This window comes from Candoia aspera, chromosome 3 (genome assembly GCF_035149785.1).
Source record: "Candoia aspera isolate rCanAsp1 chromosome 3, rCanAsp1.hap2, whole genome shotgun sequence".
Taxonomy (NCBI): domain Eukaryota; kingdom Metazoa; phylum Chordata; class Lepidosauria; order Squamata; family Boidae; genus Candoia; species Candoia aspera.
In genome coordinates, this window is record NC_086155.1 from 138930480 (window position 1) to 138951404 (window position 20925).

The window sequence follows — 20925 nt, forward strand, 5'->3', positions numbered from 1 at the left end:
TCTCCATGGATTCAGAATAAGTAGAAATTCAATAGATTTAACATCCTTCAGATGCAGTGGAGAAAAGTATTCTCAGCGGAATTTCTGTCATTTAACTATTAAAACCATAGGAGACCAGCTGAAGTAAACATTGGCAATACCACATGGGATTTAGGAAACTTTTGTATTTGAACTTAGTGCCAATATGTTGAAATAAGTAGTCAAACATGCCTTAGTTTGAACATGTCATTGTTCATTGTTAGGTTAAAAAAAGGGTGGGAATTAGGAAAGCTTTAAAGAAGTCCAAATACTAAAAAAATGTATTCCAATTCTAGATTAATCCTTCCAATAAGAGTTCTTAACTTCAGGAACAGTAATTGCTCTGGGTTGTTTGGAAATCTTGGTTCTTGGGCTTGGCTGAGTAGGCATGTACATTGAAATCTAATAGATTTAAACTCTTTATAAATGCATGTAATTCTCTTTTTTCAGTCTGTATTAGTGGTGTACAGATCTAGTTCCAATAGAGGAAACTTCTTTTAGAATTTCATTTGAGAGAATTGAGTATCTAAACATTTACAAACATCACTGTGTACATTACTTTAAAGGAACTGCTTATAGTTGCTATTTAGGAGAGAAGTTAAAAGTGCAGAGAATATTCAGGCTGAGTTTTGATTAGTATTTTTAGTATTCTCTTATAAAATTTATTTGGAACAAATTGGTTTATGATTACATACTGATTTAAAACCATTTATTTTATTTTTTTAAATGATTTATTTGTCAGTTTGGAATCAGGCAGTGTCAGAACTGAATGAAATAAATATAGTTAGTCATCTCACTCAATTTATTTTAGAAGAAGTTATCAGCAATTTCTGTACTGTGAGATTTGCTGATGAATGCTTCCAGATACTTTGGTTAAATTTTCAACAAATTTCTTTAGTTCATCTCATGAATTTATTGTGTGAATTAAATTAAAATTAGGGGACAGAAATAGAAAGTGGAGGCAGTACATCTGGAAACCGAAACCAGTTTTTTTTAAAGGCAATTGGAGCAACTTCTTTTCATGCAAAAATGAATGGAATTGCTTGGGCATATGCAGCCTTCCTTCAGATGTTAACAGTTACATTTTTTTTTTAATGGCTATTTTCTTCATTGTTCCTAGGTGTCTTTTTGCCTGCAGCAATAGTGATACATAGTTTTTGTTACTGTCTTCGTCTTCTCTGGCCACCCATACTTAGTATTTATGCAGTTCTTTAGGAATGCGTCACTCTTCAACATTAGGCATTTAGGGATAGTTGTAACATTTGAGGAATTTTGCATGCTGAAGTATAGAAGTATTGGCATATATATTTCTAAATGCAAAAATTACTGTTTGTTTCAGAGTTTCAGAAGACTGGCCTTTGGGGTTTTGTTAAACTTTATTTTACTTTATTTTTGTTCGTTCATCTTCCAGCTTGTACTTTACTGAAATGACAATGCCAACCTCTCCCTCCGCCAAGGGTTGAGTAAGCTGTCTGTTCTCAGCTTCTCAATTGTGGGAATCTAGGAACAAGTTGGTTTCCATAGTGGTTTAATTAAATAGTTTAATTATATTCATTTTGCTTATTAAGTGCTGAGAAGTGTTGGTAAGATTTGTGATTAAAGTTGGGTTGCATTTGATTTCCAAAAACATAATTTCTACCTCCATAATGTACCAGTGCAGTACTTAAAATAGGGTGAGAACTGTTCCATGGCAAGGCTGCCTTTTAAATGCCTTTTATTCACTGTACATAAAAATCTGTGCAATGAACTCATTTGCAGAGACAAGTAGAATAGCAGGCTGTACAGTCATGCAAAGACCAGAATTACAACTTCATTTTGTTTAAAAGAATTCTTGTTTCTGTGTTGTTGTTTTTTTACTTATTTCCAAAGGCTTCATCTTGGGGTGGGGCAGGGCATTGCAGACTATGTGAACAAATGCAGCCAGTGTCTTTCCTAATGAAAATGGCTGCTACCCCGTCACAATTCCAAGTTGAGAATAAGGAGTGTCCCATATATACCATGACTGATGAAAAGATCACTTGATAAAAAGCAGAGTGTGCAACCTGATTGCCCAGCATAATCAGATATAAAGAGCTAATAATTGTAGGTGGATTTGTTGAGGTGGGGGAGGCTAAAAGCAATCAATCTTCAGCACTGTAGGAACTGGGATATTTCAGCCTTTCATTAGCAAAGTGGTAAAGCTTCTTTACCCTCTCTGAGAGAGGAGATAAGTGAGGTCCTCTACAGCGTGGTATGCAGATTCAGCACATCTGAGCAAGTACAGGTGTCATATCCCAATAGCTGTGCTGATCCTTCATAAACTGAATTGTGTAAGTGGCACAATACAAAAGGAGTGAATCAAATGTGCTACAGTTGATGGGTTGCTAGACAAAGAAGCCATGCCCAGATATTAGTCTGCTTAGACCATGGTTAAGGGGTCAAAAATGATCACCATGGCATAAATTCTCCCAAATTTCCAAAATGATACTGGTTCAGTATTTTTTTTTTTTAATCCGTTGAATAGTATTCGATTCTTGGAGATTGCTTGGATGAGCCCCTGCAGTTTTCTTGGCACGGTTGTGCAGTATAATTTCTGTGCTAACCTTGGCTAATATTACAAGGTTCTCGGTCTGTTTGCATGTCATTCTGAGCCAGGTCATAGCTTAATTCTGAATGAATCCATTTGTATCTGCCCTTTTTTTACCCCTACTGAGTGCTTCAGCTAGCAGTTGCTGTTAGTATGCTATCTGAATGCAGAATATACATTACTTCCAGCCTCAGCTAACTAGAAAATATAGCGGATATGTCTTTAGAAAAATAATTATGTCTCAGTATAACTATGTACCCTACCACTTTCATTAGCATATTAGTATTAGCCTTTGTTTTTTTTTTTCTAGAAAAAAAAACCCCTAATAGTTGCTTCTATGAATATTTCTTACAGGTTCTTACCATGAAAAATTTACTGAGAAAGGTCCTGTTAGACCCTGTTTTTGTCATCTGAGGTATCTGGATAATTCCATCTTGCATTTTTAAAAGGAAGCAAGATTCTAATAGTCTAATATACAGGTAGACCGAATATGTGCTGGAAATAACTGCATGAGGGTTTATGAGCAATTGATCATTGGGACACTGTGCCAGGAAAGAATGTGATTTCAGTGATGTTTTAGAGATTAACGGGATGGATGGCAATGTAGGAAACTTAATAAGGAATAGGGAATGATCACTGGGTAATAGTTTTACAGTAGTACAATTAGTATTACTACTGATACAATCCTGGGGGTGGTTAACACCTTGAAGAGGCTCCCGTGAATTGAATTAACTTAAGAAGTTTTTAACATCCCTGTCTTGGATTTTATATTTTTACTTAAGAATATTGTTTTTTATTGTTTTTATTGCTTTTATTTTATTTTAAGCTTTATTCTAGTTTTATTGTAAGCCTCCCGGAGTCGCTCTTTGAATCAGATGGGTGGTGATTAAGTCTGAAATAGATAGATAGATAGATAGATAGATAGATAGATAGATAGATAGATAGCTTCTTGTTAAGATCAAATATAGGATGCTGTAGACCCTAGCTGGGGGACAGAGTGCATTGAAGATGACACTGAAAATTGCTGCTCTTTATAGGATAAAGAAGCCTGGCATAGATAACTGATACTATTGTGTGCAGGACTATAAGTCTAGACCATTCTGTCTCAGATCTCCCTCCATTAGTTTTACACTTATTCCAGGACAATACTAATAAGGTGATTGATATAAAGAAATCATACATTCTAAGCTATCTATTTCTATATCTTCCTCTTCAATCTTCCTCTTTTCTGTATCTTCCTCTACTTGTGTATTTGTGTAATGATTACAGTGTATATTTTATGTTTATTCTATTCTAATAGTAGAAGTTAGCATTATCTCAGTAGTAGCACATTATCCTTCAATATTTAACTTATGGCTTTCCCTTTGCCTTTAAGTACTTAATTTGTGTTCCTTTCATGGTAGTCTATCTTGTTCAGAAGTTTCTTGGGAGCTGAAAATAAGAGACAAGATTTTTATTTCTCACACTGGAATGTGGTTAAAGTTACCTAGGTTTGCAGTCACTTGTGCCTCCTGTCAATTTGTTTTCTACAGTGTCTTTTATTCTTCTCAGGAAATGTACAAAGCCATGGATAATTATTTAATTCTCCCCAAATCTACAGGTATCTATTTAAGGGAAAATCTCTTTTGGGGTTGGGGGGACTCTAATCTCATGTATTTCCATACCCCACCCATTACATCAATACAGTACATACATGTATTTGGTTGCATGTGTTGGGGAACCTTGCTACATTTAGCTGAGCCGTCTCATTCCAGAAGCAAAAGAATCTTTGTGAATTTGAGACATAATTTCATAATGATGAACTGTAGCTTAAAATTCCATCAAAACACATTAAATGTTCTGTTGTCAGAGTCATTCAGTTTGAGTCCAACTCTGCTTCATTAGGGCTTCTTTTCATAACTTTTGACACGGCGGTTTTACCTGTCCATTTGACCTGCTGTTTGAAGTTGCATTGCGAATCAAAGCATACTATGGAAGCTAACCTGTTGAACGTTAGGATAATCCCTCACTTGGAAAGTATTAAAACCCCTCCATTGAAGGCACGTTAGTAGAATTATTTATGCAAAGTTAATGAAAGGGAAATCATATCTTGAGAAAAAATAATGTAAACTATGAGGATAAATACAATATTAAATTACTCCACATTTGAGGCTGATTTGTTTTCTCATGTCCATATGCGTGGCAACAAACCCTGAATTACCCTAAACAAACCAAGAAACAAACCAGGAATAAGTGTAATAAAACTGCTTAAAAGCTATGATAAGATTTAAAAGTCTTGCAGGGAATGGGATGAAGAAGGTCTTTTCCTGGCACTGAAATGGCAGCCAAGTCATGTTAGGGAACTGTGCTTTAGAGAGCTTTCTATAGCCAACCAGTGGCACTTCCCAAAATAACGTTTTGCCTTCAGGTGTTTGAGTAGTTAGTTACAAGTTCACCTCTATCCACTTGTTCTTCTTGATGCCTCTTCTTATACTTCTGCCTAGTACTATAGATGATAATGAGATTCAGAAAAACAGCTTGTACTCTTAATGAGAGGGCTGCTGTATCATTTGCAAAATATGATGGAAAAGTTAAATAAACATTGGATTAAAAAATAGTTATAAGGTTTTGCACTCCAGTGAAGGGATAATAGATCTGCAACAGGCATTATATCTGTGCCATTTATCGCTTGATGTCTGTTCCTTAACAAATGCCATATGTGTTTGTGAGCTCAAGTGCTTTGAAATCCCTGGATAAAATTGTTCTTATTGACTGGAAGGCAGAAGATTCATTGAAGATGTTTTTTTGAAGAAAATCCAGACTTTACTAATCTACTGCTTTCCAGTTGTTTGGGTATTAACACTACCAGAATTCTATCATTCATATAGTAGAAGTGGACCTTTATTTTTAAGCAACAGAAAAATATAGTACAAATGAATATGTTAGATAACAACGGAATTAGGAAACTAGCTACTTTCTTGAAAATTACAGTAATTTCCTATGGTAGAGAGAAAGATTATTTATTACAGTCAATGACTAGTTCATAAAAGACATTGCATACATAAAACTAATATTAATTCATTAGTTAGGTAAACATTTCAATCAAACTGCTGCATATCTTGCGCATTACATGACCAAATTTGGCTCTAAAGAAATAGAGTCATTTGAGTCTGAAAATAAGAGGTTGAAATAAAACTGTTCAGAATGACCAGAGAATTTAGTTGAATGTAAGGTTAAGAGCTCACAGTGAGTGTCAGTGTAAAACAGACAGTATAATAAGACACGTTTGATATTTTCAGTGGCTCCTCTGTATGGGCATAGTCTTGATTTGAATCCCTTCTAAAACCACTGATGGGAGTTCATTGAACCATGCCAAAGTTAAGGCCTCCTTAGTAATTTGGTTTAGATACCTAGCAGATATCTTAGTAATTTGGTTTGGATATCTAGCAGATATCTTAGTAATTTGGTTTGGATATCTAGCAGATCTGAAAGGAGTGTGAGAGCTGGATAGAAATAAGTGTTTAGGGAGTGGATATCAGGTGTGAGTGGATATCAATGTCCTGAAGGCATTGCCTGACTGCTTCTACTGCCCTAGCATAGTAAGAAGAGTTGCAGTTTTTTATGTATTGCCTTGGCTCAAAGGAAACAAAATTATCAAAAAGGACCTGAGGAGTTAGACCTGCCAGGGAGAAGAATAGTTTAGTCCAATATGTGAAAATGTTTATCCAGACACTGGAATTGATCTTACTGACACCAGCCTGGTGATGTAGGAATGTGTTTGAAATGCAACATGAGACTTGGAATGTTGTCCTAAAGAACTTAGTCTGAACCCTTTCCAAGGGGGCATAAGAAATATATGGACCTAACTGGACACCAAATAATAATTGTACCCAAACTTGGGCTGAATGTATTTGAAGTGTAGCAGGAATAGACAATGTTCCCTTTAGTGTAAAAATGTTTGCAGGGTTGTAGCAGATCTCTGGGCTTTTTGCATTATGTATTCCATGTACATTCTACATGTGGTTGTGGCATGAAATACAATACTGTGATACTTCAATGACCAAAGTATCTGCTCAGCTGGATTGTTTAATTTCCAAACAAATGTTTTAGGGTGTTTAGCACACAATAGGATCTTGGTTTTATTATAGTGATTTTCTAGGGAGAGCCAGTTTGGTCTAGTGGTCAAGGCACCAAGCTAGAAACCAGGAGGCTGTGAGTTCTTGTCCCATCTTAGGCATGAAAGCCGTCTGGGTGACCTTGGGCCAGTCACTCTCTCTCATCCCAACTCACCTCACGGGGTTGCTGTTGTGGGGAAAATAGGAGGAAGAAGGAGTATTAGGTATGTTCGCCACCTTGAGTTATTTACAGAACTAATAAAGGCAGGATTACACGTACATACGTACATACATACATACATACATACATACATACATAACATTCTCAACCAGAGCCTGCAATGCTCTTTTTAGGCTAATACAGGATATAGGTCTGGGGGAGCAGAACTACATCATCTGCATGTAAGAGAATTATTATATGCTTTCCTGCCAGTTTTGGGGGACTTCTCTTTGGTAAGTGTTTTAACAACAACTTCTTCCATTTGGGAGATGCCTGAGCATGTTTGAGAGCTCTGATCCTACCAGAGAGGCATGGTTCTTAGTTTGGAGCACCTCACCTACATTAAGCTAGTGCTGACTTGCAGCAACAGCTGAATCGCAGGATGACTGTATCGTGGAAAAACAGCCTGGGCAAGCGTTCTTTGTTCATTGCACACAATAAAACATATATTTTAAACAATGGAGCTAGTGAAAATGAGTCTCTGTGCCACTATTACTGAAGTAGACAACTTTCTACTTTATTTAACTTTTCCAAATAAATTAGATCACTAAGCTATTTCCATATGGCATCCAAGGTATATTTTTAAGCTTCATAGCTGGGAATAATATTCTAGCACACAGTTCCAAAGGATGGTAACCTTGTAAATTTGCTATTGCCATTTCATCTCCTTTGCTTCTTAAAGGCTAAGAAAGAGATTAATATTACTCCAGCATTTGCATTCATAACAACTGTACTGTATGGTAAAATGAATCTGAAGGTAGATCGGATAGATGAATTTCAGATACAGGATTACAACTACAACTGAGTTTGCAAATTTGACTGTGTCACTTTGCAGTCAAAGTTGGCTTACCTGGGAAACAGGGTACAGTAAATTCCTTCCCATGTTATTTTAATTTGTATAAATATTTAAATTGCCCTCAATAACATTTTAAATTAATGTTGTGCCCTTCAGAGTTTCTTTCATATCACAACTTCTGCATGGTGCTTTGGTCCCCTAATAGAGCTTTCCTTAATTGGAGTCCCTTGAGATGCCTGGACTTCAGTTCTCAGAATTCCCTAACCAGCATGGCCAGCGGTGAGAAATTCTGGGAACAAAGACTGTTGGCATATCTATTACATCTTTACTTGCTGAATAGGAAAGGTTTTCATTTTCAGAAAAGAATGAATGAAAGAAAAATTTCTTATGAAAGGATTTCCACCACATGACTATTTCACTAACAAATGAAATCCAGGTCTTCAAACTGACTCTAAACAATCTATAAGTGGTTCAAAGTTCTACAATCAGCTTACTTTGGGAGCTTATATGGGTGTATTCAGTTTTGGCAAAAGTAGATTTCTCTTGGCTCTTTCCTTATAACTGAACATTGTAATAGAGCCTTAGTCTTCATTATACAAAGTACCCTCGCCAAAATGTCAATTATCAGAGTCTGGAATGCAATCTGATTTTGGAGAATGCTTAAAACAACTTTCCAGCTGAGATTCATAATGAATATTTTAAAAAAGGTGAGACTTAGAGATCTAATCTGATCTTCCATCCTGTGACCTCAGGGTTCACAAATTGGAATACGGTACCTATTTTGTCCTTGATGTTTAGGGTACATACATACCCAAAAGAGAATATCTGAACACATGGCCAAACTAAGAATTCACATTTGCAGTAATGGAGCAAATGGAACTTTTGCTCCTGGTTCCCCATCTTACCTTTTTCATTTCAGTAACATACTTTCAAGAGAAACTTTTGGACAACTGGGAGTAAGAAACCTTTGTGTTGATAAACTGCAAATTATTCAGGGATCTAAAATATATATACAAATGTATCTTCCATCTGGACCTGGTGTCAAATGTATACTTAGATGTTGTGACCCTGAAGTTCGAATATCCTCAATTTATTAATTATTAGTTACAGTACTGTATACATGATGTTTTATGGATAGTTTTAATTGAGCTAATTGGGAATGAGTAACAAGAAGGAAGGAGGAAACTGTCAAGGGTAACCAGGGGAGTATACCACTTGGTGTATGCACTTCAGCTTCATTTGAAATGAGAAGCAAGAGCTCTAGCCAAAAGGTTCACAAAAATACGACTTTAGAAATAGTATTGACAGCTGGAAATATTCTGGGAGAGATTTCTAAAATGAGGCTTAGGAAGAGGGGCAAGGAAAGCTGTGTTTTATACTAGTGCTTTAGCTGTACTGTCACACCCTATATGTCCCTTCAGGTAATACTTAAAACAGACTTCTTCAACCCAGCATCCTCTAGACTCTAATTCCTTGCAACTCAGTGGCTGTGTGACTGGTGGGAGTTAGAGTTCAACAGGTCTAAAAGGTGCCATTTTGGTGAAAGCTGTTTTAAGAATTTTCTCTTTCATACATCATTTATATGGATTTGATCTATTGGTGGATTCCAATTCACAGCAGGTTAGGAGTTACAGCATGTTCCCACAGTAGTTTTACAGAGCTGCAGATGCAGCATTGTAATACCACAAAAAGGAGTGACAGAAGTATCATCAGGATCTTTCTGAAGTTGGGCAGGTTACAACACTAATTTGAATAAGGTGTGTTATGTTCTTCTGGAAAATACATTTATAATTAATGGTTGATTTCAACAGTGTAATTGGTACTCTCTTTCTCACTCTTGCTCTTTCAGTCAAAATGGAACTGCTACAATATCCCGGCGTCAGAACACCATTCAGGACCTTCTGCAAAATTGCTCGGATTGCCTCATGCGTGCTGAACTCATAGTGCAACCTGTAAGTTGGGAGATGGCGTTGCTTCACTACTTTGAATAAGTGAACAATGGCACATATTGCAGAAAGCAAATCAATGTGTTAAAAAGAATATACAAGTGGTAGAACACCTGCTTTATATGGAAAAAGTTTAGGGTTCATTGACACCAGTGATTGCATCCATGTTGTTTCTTTGGAAACATTATGGAAGTGGCTTGCTTTTGCCTTCTTCCATATTCTGAGTCAGCCCCCATCCAAGTACTAGCCAGATCTTCCCCTGCTTATTTCTGGTTTTAAAAGGATCAGGAAAAATATCCATTTGGGAGGTACCTTGAAGGGTTTTTTAAAAAAAATCTGTTCAGTTGTGTCTGATTCATGGAGACTGCCTGGACAAGTCCCTGCAGTTTTCTTTGCAAGGTTTTTCAGAAGTGGTTTGCCATTGCCTCCTTTCTAGGAGTGAGAGAGAGTGACTGGCCCAAGGTCACCCAGCTGGCTTTGTGCCTAAGGCAGGACTGGAACTCACAGTCTCCTGGTGTCTAGCCTGATGCCTTAACCACTGCACCAAACCAGCTCTCTCCCTTGGAGTGTTAACTGCCAGTCAAATAGACCACAAATAGAGAAATAGGCTGGGTTCATATAATGGTTGTGTGTCATGCTTGTGTACCATCAAGCATATTGAATAAACTTGTGTTGGGTAGGTTCATATTACACACAAAATGGTAAACAACACTTGTGTTACTTGGCACAATGTGTGAAGTCAGTCACAAATTGTTCTGCTATCAGGCTGCTTCCTACATTAAACACTGATGTTAATTTTTCATTCCATATACATGTATTTATCTTTTGCTAGTTGCTCTTAAACTGAAGAGAAATTTTACTCAAAACCTATTTATTCCCATAGATATGCATCATCTATATAAATTTAGGCTGTGGCTTCTTTTTGAGATCTGCTTCATTATTTGCAGCACCCTTTTTGGTGCCCCACTTTCTCTGTTTTTATCCTCTGGCTTCAGTGTTCTGACAATCTGCATCTCCAAGAGAATGCTTAGAGAGAGAGAATCAAGAAAAAAATCTCTAAAAATGCTAAATATGGTCCAGTTGTCTTCACAAAGGCAAAAGCAGTCTTGGTGTTAATGAGATGAGCTGGGCCAGACCAAAATCCTATCAAGACTAGTAACAGGATGTCACAGTGGCCTATCAGATCCCTATGGGAAACAGAACCTGAGTGCAGTAAAACCTACCAATTCCTGCATTCCAAAAAACAGATACAAAATGCAAATGATACTGGGGGAAAGGTATGGCCATCATGGCTAATAGTCATGAGTAGCGTTATCCTTCATGAAGTTGATTAATCCTCTTTTAAAGCTTTGAAGTTGGTTGACGTTGCTATAGAATGTGTAGTAGCAAATTCCATACTTTAATAAGAAATACTTCCTCTTGCTTGTCCTGAATCACCCATAATTAGGTTCATTGAGATATCCTGGTTTCTAGTATTATGGATTTCCATATCTATTTCCGTTCCTGAGTTGTGTCTCAGTCTCCCCTTTACTTAATCTAAAAAGCTCCAAAGGTAAGCTTTTCTCACAAGGAAGCTGTTTCAGACTCTTGATCATTTGGTAGCTTTTTTCACCTTCTCCAGCTTTACAATTTTGTACAAAGACATTATTATATTTGCAGTCTCCTACTGTATTTACTAATGATTCACAACATAGAAGTTTTCATATTAGCCACATTCTGGCTCGACATTTTCATTCTATCCACACAAACCCAAGATCCTAATCAGTCAGTGCTAGCTTTGAGCCCATCTGTATATTATAAAGTTAAGATTGGAGCAAAGTCTGTTACTGTACAATGTCCTATGTTTAACTGGTTTCCGTATCTTCAAATAACCAGTGCAACAGTAAAACAAATATTGAGAAGCTTGTTTGAATTTGAAAATCTTACATCATAAACTATTGATCATTTGCTAGGCATGATTTATAAATTATTCGTGAAGTATGACTCAGAGCCTGAACAAGTTTAAGATTGTATGATTAAATGGATACAGAACATGAGTAGTTATAGCAATACAGTGGTGGGAATTTCAGTGGAAAAAGAATGTTAAATTTACTTGGAACATTATACACAGAATTAGTATAAGATATTGCCAGATCACTCTAGTCTTGACTGCTGAAATGAATACTTCTTCTCCTTAAAATGTTGGAAATCTAACAAGAAAGTTGGATCCTTCTTTCAGATGTGGTGGCAATGCTTCAAAATCTGTCATTATTAGAAACTGACTCACTCTGAAATGGAACAAATTTTGAAAGTTGCAATCCCATTCCAAACATATATTTTTATTAAATTTTTACCAAATCATACATTGCTTCAAAATATACTGAAGTAGCATTATATATGTTAATGGATGCAAGGATTTTATGTGCCTTTTATTGGAAAAGACAGTTGATTCCTTCTTTGGAAGAATGGTTAATTAAACTGGGAGTATGCCTCAATGTCTAAAATAGCTTTGTTTTTAAAAAAGTAAATCTGATGCGGAATTCAGTTGGAATTGAAAATTGTTCTTGGATTATAATCTCATACATGGAATTGTATTGCACCCAAAAGTTCATATTTTAACTTGCCGCATAATTTACAGTATTAGTGGAATGAATGACTGTACTACTTATACTTTCTCTTAATGATTTGAACAATGTTAACTAAGTGTTTTAGTTTAAAGGTCAACAGAAATATGTGGCTTTGGACTTGGAAATGCGTATAAAGTATCTCATAATATTGTAAGTTTCTAATGATGTATTAGAAGATAATAGCTTCATGACATTTCTGATTTGTTTTTAACATACCAATATTTTGGTATCTATGCCTGATTTTCTTTATTCTTTTAAAATATATGATAAAGAATTGAAAAGCAAAAAAAAACAAGAGTGGGGCAAAATGTACATACCCTTATACTTGCTTGCACTGAACTGTATTTGCCATTTTGGAAAAAAAACCCATTTGGAGCCCTTTGTTATCTCTTAGTTTCTGATCTTGGCTGTATATTTTAGATATGCATTTTGCACTAGCTGCAGTTTCCAAATGCTGTTCAGACAGACACATGCAAAGGATGTCATAGTAATCTTAAGTTTCCAAATACTATACATGAATTGATGTGTATGTGTGTGAGAGAGATAATATGGTGGTTTATACTGTATTTTGTCTGTTTTAGGAACTACAGTATGGAGATGGTATCCAAATTAGCAGGAACCGAGAGCTGGAGGATTGCTTTGTTCAGGCAAATGAACACATGGACATCCTTGATGGACTGATCAGAGAAATGAGACAAATGGGTCAGCCATGTGATCTCTACCAGAAAAGGTATTGCCATTCTGTTTATATCTAAGTAGTAAATCTAGGGTACTGAAGTAGTAAGCTCTGTCAAGGACTGGCATAGTCCTCCCATTGAATAAACAAGTAGATACATATGGATGATGTGAGTTATTCTAGGTGATGTACATGTAGAGTCACCTGATCCAGCCTTTATTTTGCCAGATGAATAATAAATTATGCAGGTTTCATTTATGTGAGTATCAATACTTAAGTAAGACGTGATGCAAAATCTTTCAGGAGTGTTTTATGTTTCATGAAACTGTGTCTCAAATTCACTTCTAAGACTGTATCTGTTTATTTCCCATATGTAAAACCCATATGTAAAACCACTAGAAATATCAATAAAATAAAAATGAGGAAAATAATCATTGGCAGAGATAAACAAACTGTCTTTATTACAACAGCCCTTAAACATTCATAAATGTTGCTAGAACAGCTAAATCTTAGCTAGGAATGAACATGTTAATAAAGTTGTAATTAGTGAATATTTTCAGGTAGGCACCATGGAGAAGGCTTTGTCCCATCCAATATATTTCACCCAATTGTTCAATAATGAATTATTATTCTCTGATTATTTCAAGCTTCTTCAGCCTGAAAGTTCACCTCTCCCTTCCAACAATTCTGGCTTCTTGGCCTTCGATATTCTTCCCCTTACTCTTACATTTTTCCTTTAGACTGCTTCAGCTTCAAGAGCAGATGCGTGCCCTCTACAAGGCCATCAGTGTACCCCGTGTCCGAAGGGCTAGTTCCAAAGGTGGTGGCTACAGCTCTCAGAGTGCTTCAGGTTGGGATGAATACACCAGGCGTGTCACCAGTGAATGTCTGAACTGGATAAGACAGCAGAAGGTAAACTTGAGTGAATATTAAAAAGGGTTGTCAGAATGTCTGGATGCATTATAGCTTGCTTTTCACAGTGTGTGTGTGCGTGCATGTGAGCAAATTAAAATTCTTGTTAATTCCTTCACTCCTGATATTCCACTACAAGATATGGATATGGAATCTCTGGTCAAGTACAAGCAGGGGATGAGGGGCGGATGTTGATAAGGTAGGCAGTGCAAAGAAAGGAAGTTAGTATGTATGTCAAGAGGCTGCAGAGAAGGAGGAGGGGCTTCTGATAAGAGAGGAACTAAAGAAACTTTTCTGGAATGATTAGAAAACAGTGGTAGAAGAAGTCAAGAATCCAAAAAGATGCAATGGCCCAAAGAAAAGGACACTTAGATGTAGTTCATAGCAATTTCATAAACGATGCTAATGATCATTGCTTGGAAACTGCTTCCCCCACCCAAGCTAGAAATCTGCTGAAGGAAAATGTCAGGTTGAATAAAGTTTAAGAAAATGTGATGATTTTGATAATCTGAATAGATTTTACTGGAGAGGTGGTAGTAAAACAGTGACAAAATTATTTGGTTTTGTTGTTGCTGCTTTGTTAAATTATAGATTCTGTTAATTCAGCCCTATAGTTTTGATCTAATTACATTTCTGCTGAACTTGGGGTCTTCTACAGCAATATAACGGCTGGAGATAGGGAAATAAGTGTTCCCACACTAGTCTAAATTATCTTCAGTGAAAGGGTGCTTGCATTAATCCATCTTTATAAAACTCTAAACCGGTTATCTGTTGTTCTTCATATATTCTTTTAAAGATGCCCTTGGTAGAGGAAAAAGAAAAACAGTTTTAACTTTGTTTGCATGAAGATTTTCATTTGCTCTTTAATGTGGGAGGAAAACATTAATTTGATACATAAGAAAGAACTCCTCCTCCTCCCTTACAAATTTTAAGAAAAATTGGGGAAATGTTTTAATTGCAGAATTTCAAAGTTTGGAGCAAAAGGAGATTAAGCCCTTTTACCTGGTGTTTGGAAGCCTGTTATAAATAGGCATTTTGAGCCAGTTGCTTGCAGCTTCCTCATCTTGTATTGACCTTCTCTGGCCTTGTATTCTGTTTGTAAAGCTCAGGCTCCAATGGGCCAAAGTAATTCCTTCTCTTGCAATGTGGTATGTGGGAAATTCTTCCCAGTAGCTTCAGCTCGCTTGCCAATGTTTAGTTTTATTTTCCAGTTGGTATGCACATAGGAGACCTTTGATCTAAGCACCTGGATCAGGTTTCTCTGGAAGGAATAGAAGCTGGATTGGAGCCACCCTTTTGTACCTCTGCACTGATGCATGTTTTAACTTGCTGCTGGTTTGGCTAAAACAAAGCTGAAAAGAAGGAGGTGAAAGTCCTGTGTAACTTTCAGAGGACTAACAGCCTAAATTGGCATTGCTTGTTGGAGCTGTTCCAGCATGAGTTAAGCACAGGTGTGGCTCAAGAGGGTGAATACCGTAGCATTACTGCCATGCTGTGTAATAAAGACTTTTTAAAAAAAAGATAGTTATTGTATCACTCTAGAACAGCTTCTCCCAGATGCCCTCCAGATGCAATTTGTGAAAAAAAATAGATTCACCTGCTTTTGGATTTTTTTTTAAGGTTTGCATATCTTTGCCAGTGAATGTTATCAAAACTTCCTGTGGTCATAATGACACCAACATTTGATGTTTTGTTTCATTTGTTTAATAAATAAAATAATCAAACACGCGATATGCCAGTATAAGAAAGTTATCATCCTCTACTTCGATGATTTCAAGAAAGGGATAACTAGGGTGTGAGTACCTGATTAAACAATCAGGGTTGATTTGGGTTAGCCCTGCCCTAAAAAATCTCTCAGACTTTGGCTCCCCTCATCATGGACAGATTGTAGAGGCACATAATCCCCTTCTCAAAAGAAACGTCAGAAGACCTCTGTAAAAAAAATGAATTGATGTCTATCAGTCTAGAAAAACACAAAACAATTTCTAAAGCTTCGGGGCACCACAGATCTACAGTCAGGGACATAATCTTGAAATGGATAAAAATTGGGGCTGTAATGAATCTTTCCAAGGTTAGCTGTTCCTTCAAATCAAGAGCACAGCATAAAATCATCCAGGAAGTCACAACAACAAAAAAAGAACATCCAAGGATCTGCAGACACCTCTCACCTTTGCTAAAGCCAGTGTTAATGACTCTACAGTCAGAAAGGTTCTCACTAAAATGATAATCATGGGAAAGTAGCAAGGCAGAAGCAATTGCTCACTAAGAAGAACATTGATGCCCATCTCAAATTGCCAAAGAACACCTGGAAGACACTCCAAGCTTCAGAGGAATGTTTTATGGGCAGATGGAACAAGTGCAACTTTTAGGGCTATGTGAGTGTCTGGCAGGAGCCACTGCATTCCACAATAACTGTCAAGCATGTTGCTGGTAATGCCATGGTTTGGGAATGCTTTGTGGCCATGGGACTTGCATGATCTGCTGTCATTGAAAGAAGCATACATTCTGCTTTTTATCAGAGACTTCTGGAGATTATTGGGACATCTGTCCATCAGTTGAAGTTGAAGTGTGAGTCATGCAGCAAGTTAATTAGCCCAAACATACAAGCAAATCTGTAAGAGAATGGATGAAGAACGAATTCAATATTTTGGAATGGCTAGATCAAAATCCAGACCTGTACTGCCTAAAAATATGCCAGGACCTGAAAGAAGCAATTAATACTAAAACTCTCTAAATATTACTGCAGCAAACTAAAACAGTTTGCCATGGAGGAACGGCCCAACATTCTCACAGCAATGAGAATCACCGAGTAGTAGTAGTATTTATTAATTTATTAAATTTTTATCCCACCTTTATTATTTTTTAATAAATAACTCAAGTCGGCGAACATACCTAATACTCCTTCCTATTTTGCCCACAACAACAACCCTGTGAGGTGGGTTGGGCTGAGAGAGAGTGACTGGCCCAAGGTCACTCAGCCAGCTTTCATGTCTAAGGTGGGACTAGAACTCACAGCCTCCTGGTTCCTAGCCCAGCACCTTAACCACTAGACCAAACTGGCTCTCCAGTATAAGTTATAGGAATTGTTTGGTTGCAATTATTGCAGCTAAAGGTGATACAACTAGTTACTGAATCTAAGGGGAAGATTACTTTTTCACACAGACACCTCGTATATGTGTGAAAAACATGAAATAAATGAAGGAATCCCCAAACTCTGGTGTTATTTGTCCAACCACACTCCCTTTATATGGATCCTCATGAAGTTCTGATAACATTCAGCAGCAAAGTTATGCGAAAATTCAGAAAATCTAAAGGGGTAATTATTTGTTTTCATAGAACTGTATTTCTTGTTCTTGGGAACAAGGTCAAAATAACTGATGACTGGGAATTATTGGAATTATTGTTCTCAAGCTAGTTCAGATCTTCGATGTGTTGGATGACATTGGAGACGGAAGTATCTGTTCAGTTCCTGTAGCAGAATGACTGAACCCAAAGGGTTGAAGGCAATTGGTCTCAAATCACCTTTCCCAGAAGCCCTCTGAGTCCTCATACCCTGCCCCCTGATTCGGGGCAGTAGCAAGGTAGTTCCCACTGCCACTTCCTGTCTTCTAGGGGCACCTCACCTGGCATCACCCAGGTGAATGAAAGCGATAAGGCTCTTGCATCTTGTGCTGCCTTTCTGGCGATTAAAGGGTAAAAAAAGAAATAGTTCCTGTAATGTAACTTTCTGGCTGTGTAACTTAGAGGCATAAGACTCTCAGCTTATTTTCTTGCCTGCAAGAGGAAAAGAATAAAATCTTATTACAAAAAAGAAGAGATAAAATATAACTCTCTTTTTAACTATAAATATCAAAAATGAAGATCAGTTACAGAGCTATTTATGGGAAAACAGCAGCTTGATTAAACAAAAAATAAAAGGAATAAAATCTTCTGTTTCTATCTTGGGAGGGAATAGAATATCTCTTGGGGCCTCTATGACAGAGCACCTCTCTCTTGCAAAGATGTGGCTTCTAAGTCTGCAGTCAGCCCAAGGAGATGTTTATTGGGAATGTACTGCGTTCTGCCAGCTGGCAAGAGAACTATACTGCTAAAAATTGCCATATTCAAGAGTTGGCATAAAAAGGAATGATATTGTAATATACTTACACATTAACAGCAATGAAGTATTGGCTGAGCTGCTTAACAAAGGGGGTAAAAAAAAACTACACTACCAAGAACTAGATACAGTAAATGTTTATAGAATAAGCAAGCATCTGAAACTGTGTGTTCTTATTTTACTAATATGATGTATAGTGCTTATATCACGTTGTTGCAAGGAAGCAAGTCATCATCTAGGTCTGTCTGCTGTGTTGTTGTACCCAAGTATTATTGTCAGATTAAATTCTCTCCTGCTCTGTGAAGCAAAAGAGGCTGTGGAGAAAGCTTGAAGTCCTGTGATTTTACACCATTTTACTTTTAAAGAGCAAATTGTAACTAGCAACTCTTCTTGCTAAGCACAGTCAGCAGGAAGTTAGAGAATCAAATTTAATTTGGAAAACAATTCTGGAATGTATATATATATAGTTGTGCGTTATGAATAAGCTACAAATGATGACATCCATTTTTCCTTTCTTTTCTTTGTCCCTCAGACTGAAATGGAGTTAGTAAAATGGGGATTTGATGTTGCAGCCGTTGAACAACAAATCGCTGAGCATAGAAGGTTCCATAATTCTGTTGGAGACTATCGTTGGCACTTGGATAAAGTGAAAACTGATCTGGTAGGTGATTCTACTTCTTTTTTTAGACTGTTGGCTGTATACATTATTATCAAGTATCTATTGATATTATTGCTAGAATATTTAGCAATAAATATTGCTAAAATCTAAGTTGTCACCTCTGAGAAAAACTGTAGCTTCTTTACCATCACCATGCTTTTTCCTCACACATAAATAATGATGCATAAAGTACATGCTTTTTCTGCTTATTGCTCTATCTGATTTTAAACAGGGTCTAAATTGAGATCAGTGGAAAAGGGGTGCAGAACCAACATTAGACATTATGATATCCTACCAACCTATGCCTGCCCATTCTCTGCCCTATTCTTCCTGATTCCATTCCCTACTAGATTCTCATTGGCTTGACAGGTAAATTGAATGGCCATGTCAGTAGTGTTCTAACAAAGACCTTTGTTGGATTTATCAATTACCATTGGATATGTTGGTTGTGACTAAAAAGCTTGTGGTGTAATAATGTCTGGATAGCCACAGATTTCCAGTCCTTGTTCTGACATGGCCTCCTTTGTTCGTGTTTAGCTTTTAATTGCCAGCACTCATCTGTCTCTCTTTGCAGAACTATGTTCTCTCTTTTCTATTATGGTAAAAAAAATGTCCCCAAATACTACTGCCCCAGATTATCCTGACTTTAAGACATGTAATGGAGATCCCTATGTTTATCGGTTTCCCCCTGTTTGCTAGACACATGCTTTCTTTATTCTTTACTTACAGCGTGAGAAGGCTGCTATACACCAACTGGAGGAAGAATATGAATATCTGTTGGTAAGCTTTTTTTGATTTTATTTTTTTCATTTTTAAAAGTCTTATATTACATGTTCTGCCTGCTTGCTAAGGTAAAACGCAGCATCAGGCTTGCATTTAGATTTAGATGTGTCATTCCAAATTCAAGGCATAATTTGACTTCCATAGAAATACCATGGCGCCCGCCTTAAGGAACATTTCCCCCTCTGCCCTGAAGTGAGGTTTGTGCCATCCCTGTTAATGATCTGTAAGTCCCTCAGGACCTGGCTATGTCATCAGGCCTCGGGATCCCAGGAGACTGGTGACATTCTAAGTTGGTTCCATCATTGTGATTAATATCCTGTGCCTGATGGTTTGTATATTTTATTAATGACTGTTTATATTTTAATAATGATTGTTTTTATATATTTATTGTTTTTTCTTAATTGTTGTATGTCGCCCAGAGTCACTTCTTGTGAGTTGGGCAGCCATATAAATTTGATAAATAAATAACAAAAAAATAAATAAAAAATACTGGAGTTGAATGGAAATATAATGTTAGATATATTTTTTCCTCCTCCACAGCCCAGCAACTAAACCTTTTTAGTAATTTGCTCTGATTCATTATTTGCTACTTTTTGCCCTCATAAGTGGTAGTATAGCAAACATAATGCTGGAGTAAGACTGGGGAAACTTGTATTTCAGTGCCCATAATTTATATTTTTTAACCAAAACTAATCTTCAATGGATATTGTTAGATAAAATGGAGGAGTGACTTGTGCTTCTTAGAGAAAGACAGGAAGAAAATGTAATAAGTAAATACATTTCATGGTAGACTGTAACCTTTCTTAACAGAAAACTGCCTTTTGTTAGAGCTTTCAAGTTCCAGAAAAGTTTGTTAAAAGCTTTTTCTTAAAAAAAAAAACAACTTTAAAAGATGGTAGTCCTTAACAACTCTTAGTCAGTCAGTCATTTTATTTTAATCATTGACCAGCAAAACAAATATTTGGGGGGAAAAAAAAAAACCACAATTAACTTGTTGAATATCAATACAGCCTATACAGCACAACTCTAAATTATGTCTGAAGTCTGGTAGCAATACTTGTTGAAATTTCTGCATGGCAACCTGTCCTGTCTTGCAGAGATGGTGCAGAATTTTGATTTTCTTTTAAAGTGCAGAAAATCCGCAGTCTGAACATGGCCAGGGCATATTAAGCATCTTGGCCATTTGCTTTTCAGTGTGTAATATCTAAACCTTCCCCTCATACCACATTTTCTGTTTTATGGCCTGTACTCTTTTGCTTTGATCATTCAATGAAAAAGCGTATTGCTTTCTTGACACTGTTTTGCAGAGGTTCTCCTTTGAAAGAATGGATCAACTGCGCCAGCTGCAGAACATCATCCAAGCCACTAGCAGGGAAATCATGTGGATCAATGACTGTGAGGAGGAAGAGCTTCTCTATGATTGGAGTGACAGGAACACTGATATTGCAAGGAAACAAGAAGCCTTCTCTGTGAGTTAATGATACTAACAAATAAATCTTCTTGGGGAACCCATGGTTTGGTCATTTTTTTAAAAGATTGCGAACAATTTTGGAT

General features: G+C 36.8%; 1 protein-coding gene across 4 annotated transcripts in view; it reads left to right on the plus strand.

The window, feature by feature from the left end:
* DSP (desmoplakin) overlaps positions 1-20925 on the plus strand; it is a 51403-nt gene that overhangs the window by 3473 nt on the left and 27005 nt on the right. For all 4 annotated transcript variants that reach the window (XM_063298864.1, XM_063298861.1, XM_063298862.1 and 1 more), the window contains exons 2-7: positions 9544-9646; positions 12828-12976; positions 13663-13834; positions 18463-18591; positions 19318-19368; positions 20679-20840. In XM_063298864.1, the coding sequence (XP_063154934.1) occupies positions 9544-9646; positions 12828-12976; positions 13663-13834; positions 18463-18591; positions 19318-19368; positions 20679-20840 (766 nt within the window). The remainder of the gene's footprint in view (positions 1-9543; positions 9647-12827; positions 12977-13662; positions 13835-18462; positions 18592-19317; positions 19369-20678; positions 20841-20925) is intronic.